A 10,524-nucleotide genomic window follows, 5' to 3' on the forward strand; every position below is an offset into this window, starting at 1 on the left:
TGTGTCGAACGAAGTGGAGTGGAGCTTGCTGGCTTACAGCTTCACCTGGTTGAAAGGTGGATTTGCCCCCTCGCCCCTCCTACTACTTCTGATAATGAAATTGGATGCTACCTCCGGAAGGAGACACGTTTACTTGAGTTCAAACTTCAAATGCGTGAAGCGGCAGAGATCGAACTGGGGTTGAACCATCCAGGGGCTGATTGTCTTCTATTAACACCGCAAACATAAATCGTTACATATCTCCACACAATCAAATTTACCCGGAACGGTTAATTACCTGAGAATTAAGGTACAACATGAAGGAGGTGCTCGAATTGTTGAGCATTACGGGAAGTCAATGCCTTCTAGATTCTATGCAAAGAGCATAGTCGTTCAAATGGTGCTCTTCAGCCCTCGCCATTTCAAGCAGGACGCCAGCTCAGCAGTGATTCCACTTGACGTGTACTCTGCAGCTTCTCCTGCTGCTTGAACATGTATGCAACAAATTTCGGGTCGAATCCATGGTGTACTCATGTTACTTGAAGTCATCTCTCCCGTTGCCAGTTTATGCTGTAAAGCCAAAAGGATACTGTCCTATATATGCCGGTGCAATAGTGCAGCACCATCAGCTCAACTGAGCACATGAAGTACAGCCCGTGTACGATACCTGTGCGCTTGCCAACCTACAATTCAAAATATGCACAACTCCATTGCACTCGCGGCCTTGGTGTTTCTTTCGGCATACAATGGATAAACTGGAGGCTACTTCCAACGGGAGACACTGCCATTTCGCATCCAGTTGATGTTCAGACTTCAAAACTCAAAAGTGAGCGCAGTGGAGTTGGACCATCCAGTTTCAGATTGTCTTGTATTGATAGTGCAAACATACATCATTATATATCTCTACACATACAAAGGTACACTAGTGCCGAAGCTGATGCTCCCTACCCAGGACTGAACTGTTAATGGTGTCTAACTAGCTGAAAACCAAGATTCAAGCCTGAAGGAGGTGCTCTGTCGTGTATTACGTGAAGTTAATTGTTTCTAGCTTCCCTGAAGAGGGCATAATTGCTTGATTGTGCTTCTCAGTCCTCACCATTTCAGGGAGGATGCTAGCTCCAGGAGAGATTCCACTTGCCGTATAGTCTGCAGCTTCTCCTGCTGCTTCAGCATGTTCGCAACAGATTCAGGATCATATCCGGTTTCTAGCCTATTCTTTTCTTGCTCAGCCTGAACCTCTTTAAGTAGCTCATCGACTTCCCTGACAAAGTCCACCCTCAGAAGAAGATCATCGTCCTGAGGTGGCAGCTCAATTCGCCCTTCATGCTGGCACAAATAAAAGGAAGTAATATAGAAAACAAAACATTCAGCATGTTTCTGTAGCATCTGACGACGAAGGCAACATGGAAAAGTAATTGTGAAGGAAGCAGTATATCCTGAATCAAACTATTAACTGAAATGGAGATATTGATTTTCTTTAGACTCAGCTAATTTTCTACAGTGGATGTGATAATATTTTCTATATTGGTAATCATAATTTCATGTATGCTTTGCTTCAAAATGCATTTGTGTTGCTTTTGATGTCAGTTATTTCAAAACTTCCAAAAAAAAAGACTAAGAGATGGGTGGCTTGTATTTTGCTTCCACTATATTATATATATTTTTTAACACAGATAGGACAGATGAGGTGATTCCACTATATTATATATATTTTTTAACACAGATAGGACAGATGAGGTGATGTTTCAGCACAAGTCCAAAAACGAAGGAGCAATGTCTAAGAGCAATAAAGTAGTTAGTGCCTCTTGCCTAAATTTGGTGTGCTCAAGTCTTGACACTATTCCTGAAAGTTTTGTGAAGACATGGTAAGATCATTTCTACTGAAATAACATACCTTCTCCATGTTGAAACTAGCAGGAAAGACCACAGTGAATGGATCCTCTCTTGGAAAAACTTCAAGCATGCGCTTTCTACATTTCTTTAGCCACTTATCATCATCACCTCCATCATGAAGATTAAGAAGCTCATTGAGTAATCTCATGGCAGGAGTTGCTTCACTCTTTAGAATCTCCGCCTACGTTCAGATTTCCGATTAGCCCATCACACAACAATAAGAGAATTGGAAGCAAAGATGGAATATCTGAATATTCGACTTATATGGACACAAATTCATCTAGCTATGATTGAAGGTACAGCTATGTCACTTACCTCTACCCTTCTATATAAGAGATCAAGGCTTCTGATGGCATCCCGCTCATCCTGCAGGTAGAACAGATGTCAGATACCCAAAAGGTAGAATCCGCTATTACCTTACGAGCAAAGGAACATCTTAGGTATCATTCTACTATGCAGAGAAGTTAGGAAAGCATCAAGATAAACTGGTGAGCAAATAAAAGTTGTAAGGAAATGAAGTAAATACTGTTTACAAATTAAAATATTTAGTACGATGGTAATGCTACAAGAATTTAAATGAGTGACAGAAGAAATGGGATTTTAAGAGCCCCCAACAAATTTCCTATTTAATAAAATCTTTTAAACTCCAAAATGCAAGAAATTGAACTGTAATAAGGATAAACAATCCATAAAATCTATAGCTCACGATTCAAAAGAGAAATTTTACATACATCACGCCGAGCAACATCAAGTCGATTCCAAATGACCATAAGAACAAGTTCAGTAAGGTCTCCTCTTTCAGCAGCCTTCTCAATTTCCTACATACGCATACAGTAGCAGTTCATAAAATAAATAAACTTTTCTGAAAATGATTTTTTAGAAAACAGTGTCCTAGATAGCAAACCACGAGTTTAGGGAACTCTAGTAAATTTCATTTTGGTGGTTCTTTTAATTGCTATAAGAGAATCGTGGAACAATACAACTGATGCTCACACTTTGGAGTCAACTTTTGGTAAGTCGGATGGTAAATATATTGACAAGTGAAAGTAGCACAGTTGCATGGATTATTGATTTATTGTGGATGCATTTAGGTGACAGCTACTAAAGAGAATAGATCTTATGAGGCTGGAGCACGGTGCTTGGTGCAGGAATCTGTGAGTTGCAAACTTGCAATGAGTAATCTTTAAGACTTGAGTTTGTGACAGCTTAAATGCCCTATATCAGAATAATTTTCAATTTCAAAGTGTAGTCTAGGTCACTGAAACGCCCAAGAAATCAAGAGAGCAATATTGTTTGGTCATATTTGTCTCACACTGTTCCAGTATTGTGCTATTCACTAACAGTGACTATTTCCCATAATTCACCAAAACCACAGTTAGCTGATGTACCATAAAGATAAAGGGACAGAAACACAGGATAGTAAATCAGTGGAATTATTTGCATCTTAAAGAAGGCACAATGAGGTGTTTGCTTACCTCCTCAACATCTTCACCAGCTCTTATGAAATTTGAAACTAAAATCCTAGCTTTACGAACTTCTTCCTGCGGGTAAGCTTTCAGGCGCGTGCCTATTTCTCGGTATTCACTTGTTATTCTTTCCTCCTCAGCCTCCTCTTTCTGCCGATATGCATGCCATTCCTTAGTCCTCTCCCGCTGACGGGCTTGCCACTCCTGCATGCGGAAGTATATGTGATATCTGGTTGCAGAATAATAGTTGTTTCTGAAATTAGGTAAAATCATTGATACCATCCGTCAACAAATATAAATATAAAAATGAATGAAATACAATGAGTAATGCTGTTTAATGAGAATGTATACATTGCACAGATAAGATACATAGTATCTTTGAGGAAGTAAGCAGTTTTCAGACATCACAGTACAGGTACTGCTTCCAACTATAGGTCACAGGGAATAGAGATGGATGCCACTGGTAGTTGTAAAGTTATTATGTCAACTCGACACAGACTGAGCATCTTGTGAGAAAGACCCATGCCGATGATAAATTGGTCCTACAGGCTAAAAGTTGATGGGAGCAGAATGATTCAGAAACTGTGCGTGAAGAACCATCGACGATGCACGTTTGGTATACCTACCGAAGACAAAATTGTGATTTTAGTTGTTTGCTAAAGAACAATACTGAGTACTGAGATAATAAGGCTTTTGGCCATCTTTGCCCACAGCCCACAGCAGCAGATAGTCTAACAGCAGGAAGGGCTGAATGAAGCAACAGAGAGTTTCTAGTGGTACCATGAAAATTGCAGCCCCAGTGAATTGCCAGCGTATCTAAAGACAAGAGGGAAAAAAAAACACATTTCTGTTTCTCCAGAAACGAAATGTTTCTAACACTAGCATACGGTCCATGTCACATTGTTCACAACAAGCTTGTTGATCTTACATTCCGACCACCAATTCACCGTAACGAGATGGGATTAAGCTCGCACACCACCCGCTCGATGAAATGCCTCAGCGAACTAACCATGAAATCCACCCATACACGCGCACAGATGCGCACATACCTCGTCGTAGAACTCGGGCGGCATCCCCTCCAGCTCGGCCTCCTCGGCAGCCGCAGCCTCCTTGGTCTTCTCCACAGCTGCAGCAGACGAGGCGGTAATTAGTCACCAACCAGGCAGGCCCCCGACGCGAGCCAAGTACAGAAGTGCAAGCACCAAACGAACCTGAGATGGGGAAGAGGGGCCTCGCGGGGCGGAGAGGGCTCAGGCGCAACGGAGCGGTGCGCCGCCGGCCGGGGACGCTGGGGCCTGGGGAGAGGAGGCAGGGCGACGCCTGCCCCGCCCGGAGAGAGGTGTGCAGCGGCAGCGCGGGCGCCACGGCGGCCATAGCGCGCGCGGCGGCGCGACCACCGCCGATGAGCGAGCAGAGAGGGGTTTTGGGTCCACGGAGGATTTTGCGGGCGGGCGGGCCGAGCCGGCAGCGCAGTGATGATGGAAGGCGCAAAATTACCGGCAGCTCTTATCCAACTCCCACACAGGCTCCCTGTGTAACGGCTAACGGCCGTGAGTGACTTTGGGGCAGCCTAGGTTGAAGCAAACTTGGCTCGCCCCGCCAAATCTTGACCAAGGTCAGTTGGTAACCCATAGCCCACGGGGCGTTGGATAAACAGCACTAGTAAGAAGAAAAGAAGATGAAAGGCTTCGCATCATCAAATGGCAGAGTAATCGTACAAGGCAAAAATGCTCGCTAAATCTGATCGATGCTACCATAGTTTAGAACATCAAACTTGCGTAGAACCAAGCACCAAAGGGTTCGCAAACCCAGTGTTCACCAAACACGTAGAAAGGGGTTTATTGTTTGCAAAAAAAAAAAAAAATCTGTTTAGTCACACGAACGCAAAAAAAAAACATGGTTCCATTCCTCACATCTGATGCTCTAAAATTAGCCTCAGCGGACCAACGAACTGATTTTATATTGATTCAAGGTATTGACACAAACTCAAAGGCATAACCTTGGCCACAAGTCATACTGTATACTTCTATTACTACACAGATCTGAAAGAAAATTGCATCAGAGTACTTTTGTTTCAAAACAAAAGCTGCCGCATAATTTATTTAATCACAACATGGGGCATATAATATATTGTTCATGCCTTTAGGCTTTAGAGCAATCAACAATGCCCAACCACATGTATCCCTTGCATCCTGTGCGAGAAAAAGAAAGGCAAAAGGGGCCACAACGGGAGAAGCATGACAATCACGTCGCCAATGTTTACGCTTTACTGTCCTTTTAACAGTTCTTTATTCTTGCATCGTTTGTCTTGTATCAGTATATCTGTTGGGGTTCAGCGACCACCCTGTAACAGTACAATCATGGTGCAACCACTTGTAATTGTTGTATCTTTCACCAGAAGTATTATTCAACAGCACGGCAAGTCTAAAGGAACACCATTGCCATGGGTGCTATCAGACTTCTGTTCACCTCACCCCTCGGTCATGTAACGAACCTTGCGTGCCCCTGCAAAAATTATAATCCAGAAAACGAGAAAGAAACAAGCAATTAGTACTTTGGCAAAACCAAAAAATAATGTGTATATTTGTATCATGCATGTGAAGATTAACACGGCAAGCAAAGAGTGATAAGCGATCACATCAAAGAATGAACTCTCATAACATTACTATAAATGTACAACATTATACTCAAATCAATTTCCAGGTAATTAATTAACCAATTTTGTGTAGAAATATAACATCCGCTGAACAAACTAAAACATAAAGACACAATTTCTACTGCACAGTACAAATAAAAAGAACAATACTACAGCAATCAATTTTGCAAAGAAAAGGCATTGATAAATTTTCTACTTTCCTGTATAACTTTAGCAATTAGAACTAATAATATAGTCCTACTTAGAAAAAAAATATACATACACAAACATAAAGACACAAACCGTAACATAATAAAAAGGGAAAGCATAAACAAGCAATTTCCAGAAACATAGTGGAATGGGAAAAAAATATGCATCCTTTAGCGCATGATTTCTTTCTAGAAGCTAAGATGTACACAGTAACACCCAATCGATGTGATTTATCTGGATACTGCTGTCAACACATGTTTCCGCAAGAAAAGGCATCATCAAACAAAGCAAAAGCACTAATACATTAAGTCTAATGGAAGGGGTGATTTATGTGTCAAATCCAATCAATTAAACATTCAGAAAACATGACCCCACGAGTAAGTCCATAACCTAACTAAACACGTACATAGTCAGAATTCAGAATCAATCAACATAGAAGAATGCATTCTTCTGCAGCAAGAGCTGAAACCAGGATATCAGAATAAAATTCCACTCTATTCTATTTGATTTGTTCTTTTAGGTATTAATGAAATGGTCTTATAAAATACATTTTTTTAAACATCAGTACTAGTAAGTTAGCAAAAATAGAAGATATATCATGGTAAGCAAACTTAATGAAAAATCTACTGATATCATTTCTACATGATATATCAAACACTTTCATGAATCAATAGCAGAAGTATAAAAGATACTTCCCAATGTAAAACTTTGCCAAAATGCCAACATGGAAAGAATTTTCAAAAGATCAGGAAATCCATGTCCAACAAAATAGTAAGCCTCCTTGCAGAGGAAAAAGGGTATTATGCAGACTTTAGTCAACAAGAAATGATCATAAGTAAACAGTTTATCTCTTTATCAGCCCAAACACCAAAAAACAGCTAGACATTTCAAGCCATAACCACAAATTATTAAGCATTATAGGAAAAACCTCAGAAAAAATGCAACAAGTTGTACAATCAGGCTGGTCTAATATAGGAAAATGATATACAGAATTACATCACCACCTGTTAAAAAAACAGATAATAGAAAAAGTTTGACCCATACCCTTGATTTTCCCAGCCCAATTAAAGAGAAGAAACACAACAGTTTAAATGTGAACCGAAAGAATCAAAATTTCTCTATTGGTAATTAGAAATTTTTACAATTTTATGGTTTATTCGACAACAGTAAGAAGTGCTACATACATGCAAGAGATTCGTTGAGCTCAGGTCTGGCAATGTTTCCTTTGGCTTGTAGGTAAGTGTCTGGTTCACAGGGACAGTTTACTCACTAAAACAGATTTCCCAATGAGGTACTACACAGTGCAGAGAGCTAAACAGCCATGCGACAAAGAAAGGAAGCTGTCCTATAATTGAAGGAAGTTGTCCTATAATTGAGTTCAATGAGATGACAAAGCGTTGATGTCAAATCCCCACACCCAGCATTTCAATGTTATCCATATCATACCGTAGTGTCATGTTCCGGTATTCATCTCTACAATTTCTAGCCCAGAAATAACATATTAGTGTAATCTAGAACCATTAAGCATAATTCCAAGCTGCTCTCATGGCTCGTCAATTTTCTTGTGCACAATACAAAAAATGATCGTTTCCAGGCAACTTGCAGCACCTCAAAAGGCCTACTGAAGTAACTTCTTCCTATCCGTGATCAAAATATAAAATCACCATGTTGCAAGTCCTGCAGGTTACAAGCTCCACAAATGAGCTTATATTTCTATCTTACAGGTGACGCTCAAGCCTCTCAGAGGTAAAGAACCTCCCAAAACATCTTTAGACTGTAGGTGACCCTTAACCTTATGTTTTATATCAGCTGAAAATCATCAAAGATAATCAAATTAGAGATCACCCAAGGTCATTTCTGTTAAGAATGGCAACCTCCTTCAAATTAAAGATCACCCAAGGTCGTTTCTGTTAAGAATGGCAACCTCCTTCAACAGCAAAATCAATTCATGTGGAACAAACAATAGTGCATTTCAATTGAAAGGCAACCATGAGAAAAAATACACCTATCCCATCAAGAGACGAACTAGAACATGGAGGTGGCTCAAAACATCATTGACATGCCCACCAACTTAGAAAGGTAGCTGGTTTCTATTCCATGATTCTGTCAATTAAGCTTAGTCACTTTGACAACTATGGCCTTCATTTGGCTCAGTACCTAACTTCTGGTAATAGCCCATTCACATCTGAAGACTAATTCATTTTCTAGCAACTCATGACAACGAAGATGTTAGCACGGCAAGCTATGGTACAAACAGTTGAGAGAATCACAGAAGGAATAGAAGTCAACTGAATTCAGAAAATGAAGCAGTCTAGACTAAAATTCCCACTACAATCATGAGACAAACAAACAGGGTACATCCCTGCTTCATAGATGAGTCATGCAGTCCACACAATACAGTTACCAATTTGCATACAGAGATGTACTGATAGACCATGATTCATCAAAATGGGAGCATGCTTGATTGTTTGCACATACAGAAACAGATTAACAGGGCATAATATCTCAAAACTGGAGAAATCAATCGACGAGACGGCTTCAAACTAACAAGCATAGCTGACACCACTACGATGGACCAGGGAACACCGCGGGTAACTACTGTGTCAGAGAACCGTTAAATTCCCATCATCCCATGGAAATTGCGAGGGAAGACTAAGTTTAGCCGGTGTACTTCAGTCATCTGGCAGAATTTGCAAAGAAATGAAACGTGGTCAACGAGCACTCACTTCTTGTTGCGCCTCTTGCTCTTGGGGGCGCCCCACCCCTCGAGCTTCGCAACAGGGCAGCCACACCTGTTGCGGAAGAGCAGCACGGCACGGCCGTTGGGCGGCGCCATCCGGCGGAGCTCGGCGCGGAGGCACTCATAGTCCGGGTTGTTCCCGCCCTGGCCGCCCTTCCACGGCAGCGCCTCGATCTCGCGCCACATGGCCGCGTCGGCGCCGCCGACGGTGCTCCCGGCGCCGGCGCGCACGGCCTCCTCGGTCTGCAGCTGGACGTCGAACTCGAGCGCCTTCCGGAGCCCCCGGCAGCGCGGGTTGCGGCAGCGCCGGAGCGGGAGCCGGCGGCAGGAGAGGAAGGCCGCGGCGGCGAGCACGGCGGCCGCCGCGAGGTAGGGCAGCGCGGCGGCGGCGTGGGCGAGCGCGGTGGCGACGGGGGGCGTGGCGAGCAGCGGGGAGAGCGAGCGCGCGACGTGCGCGGCCGAGGAGGCGAGCAGGAAGGACAGCGAGAAGAGCACGAGCAGCATGATGAGGAGATCGAGCGTCGCCGACGACGGCGTGTGCCGGCACGTCGCCCACGCCGACCCCGACACGGAGACGCTGTGCCCGCCGTGGTGCCCGTGGTGCCCCCCGCCTCCGCCGGCCGAGGACCGGGAGGAGGACGCGGGCCGCATCGCCGCTGCGGCGGCTGCTGCCGCGGTGGGGGCAGGGCGGTGAGGGGAGAGGAATGGCCGGAGCATGCCCGCGGCCGGCGGTGCGCGGATTTGGGGCGAATTAAATCGGGATCGGATTCGTTGCGTGCCTTGTTTATTGTGGTTTCCTGCCTTCCGGAGCGGGGGTTTTGCTGCCGCCGCTTGGACTTTCCCCTTTTTCCCCCATGCCTCCTCCCTTTTCCTTAATCACGATTAGTCCGCGGCGTTAGCGTTAGCGTTAGCGGGCACGCGGCCGGCCGCCGATCGCGTCGAGTCGAATCGGGTCGGGTCGGGTCGAGGAGGAAGTGGACGGGTGAGTCGGGGAGTGGGGGTGGGTGAGTGGAATCCGGTGGATCAGGACCCGTCACGCATCAAATCAGCGGGAGAGGATGGGGTGGTGCGGTGCACAACTTGTATTTGGAATTTTGGATGAATGGGATGCGCAGATTTGACTTTGCTAGGGTCAGTAGGGTGGGGATGCCTGCTAATGGTCTGAGACCCGAGCCAAAACCGCACCAAACCAATAATTAGTATGCTCATCGATCCAAACGCTGCCGCACCACACTAACCCGCTTGCTTCAGAAACCGAACCAAGACCAAACTGTATGCACTTACGACCCGCTTACGACCATGGTCGAGGCGGGCGCCGTCACGGGCTGCTGAGCCCAGGGCTCCGCTCGCTCACGCTCGTGAAGCGGCAAGCACCGCAGCCCCCGCAGATGAGCACCGCGAGCGATTCCTTCCATGAGGAGGACCAAGCCACGTCCTGCACCGCTTGCCTGTTGGCTGTTGCCTGCCTCCGATGAGCTCGTTTGGGAAGAAGCCTGTTTGATGCTCTTGACTGGAGGTTGAAGATGAAGGCCAACCGTAGGATCTTCATCCAATGGCTGGAAAATTCGAGTGTGCTAATTCTGTAGACAATCATTTAAAAC

At 44.5% G+C, this 10,524-nt stretch overlaps 2 protein-coding genes across 2 annotated transcripts; both read right to left on the reverse strand.

Annotated features, from left to right (window-relative positions):
- Window positions 1-791: 791 nt before the first annotated feature.
- Window positions 792-4,848, reverse strand: LOC112887226 (protein PALE CRESS, chloroplastic). Its single transcript, XM_025953353.1, has 7 exons — window positions 4,550-4,848; window positions 4,388-4,464; window positions 3,348-3,542; window positions 2,604-2,690; window positions 2,188-2,238; window positions 1,874-2,053; window positions 792-1,305 (listed from the first exon to the last, which is right to left on the reverse strand). The coding sequence occupies exons 1-7, from the start codon at window positions 4,710-4,712 to the stop codon at window positions 1,072-1,074; spliced, it is 987 nt and encodes a 328-aa protein (XP_025809138.1). The 5' UTR covers window positions 4,713-4,848; the 3' UTR covers window positions 792-1,071.
- Window positions 4,849-5,405: 557 nt separating this feature from the next.
- On the reverse strand, window positions 5,406-9,777 carry LOC112887768 (uncharacterized protein At5g19025-like). Its single transcript, XM_025954031.1, has 2 exons — window positions 8,910-9,777; window positions 5,406-5,843 (listed from the first exon to the last, which is right to left on the reverse strand). Exons 1-2 carry the CDS (start codon window positions 9,638-9,640, stop codon window positions 5,804-5,806), a joined length of 771 nt encoding a protein of 256 aa, XP_025809816.1. The 5' UTR covers window positions 9,641-9,777; the 3' UTR covers window positions 5,406-5,803.
- Between the last annotated feature and the right edge of the window lie 747 nt (window positions 9,778-10,524).

Source organism: Panicum hallii, chromosome 3 (assembly GCF_002211085.1).
Source record: "Panicum hallii strain FIL2 chromosome 3, PHallii_v3.1, whole genome shotgun sequence".
Classification (NCBI taxonomy): Eukaryota; Viridiplantae; Streptophyta; class Magnoliopsida; order Poales; family Poaceae; genus Panicum; species Panicum hallii.

Excerpts from the sequence above, each read along its gene's own strand:
- LOC112887226 (XM_025953353.1), bottom strand. The coding sequence starts at position 4,712 with ATGGCCGCCGTGGCGCCCGCGCTGCCGCTGCACACCTCTCTCCGGGCG. Across the intron at positions 2,054-2,187 it reads TCTTATATAGAAGGGTAGAG|GCGGAGATTCTAAAGAGTGA; the intron begins GTAAGTGACATA and ends ATCTGAACGTAG. Across the intron at positions 1,306-1,873 it reads CTAGTTTCAACATGGAGAAG|CATGAAGGGCGAATTGAGCT; the intron begins GTATGTTATTTC and ends TATTTGTGCCAG.
- LOC112887768 (XM_025954031.1), bottom strand. The coding sequence starts at position 9,640 with ATGCTCCGGCCATTCCTCTCCCCTCACCGCCCTGCCCCCACCGCGGCA. Across the intron at positions 5,844-8,909 it reads AGCAAGAGGCGCAACAAGAA|GGGCACGCAAGGTTCGTTAC; the intron begins GTGAGTGCTCGT and ends TAATTTTTGCAG.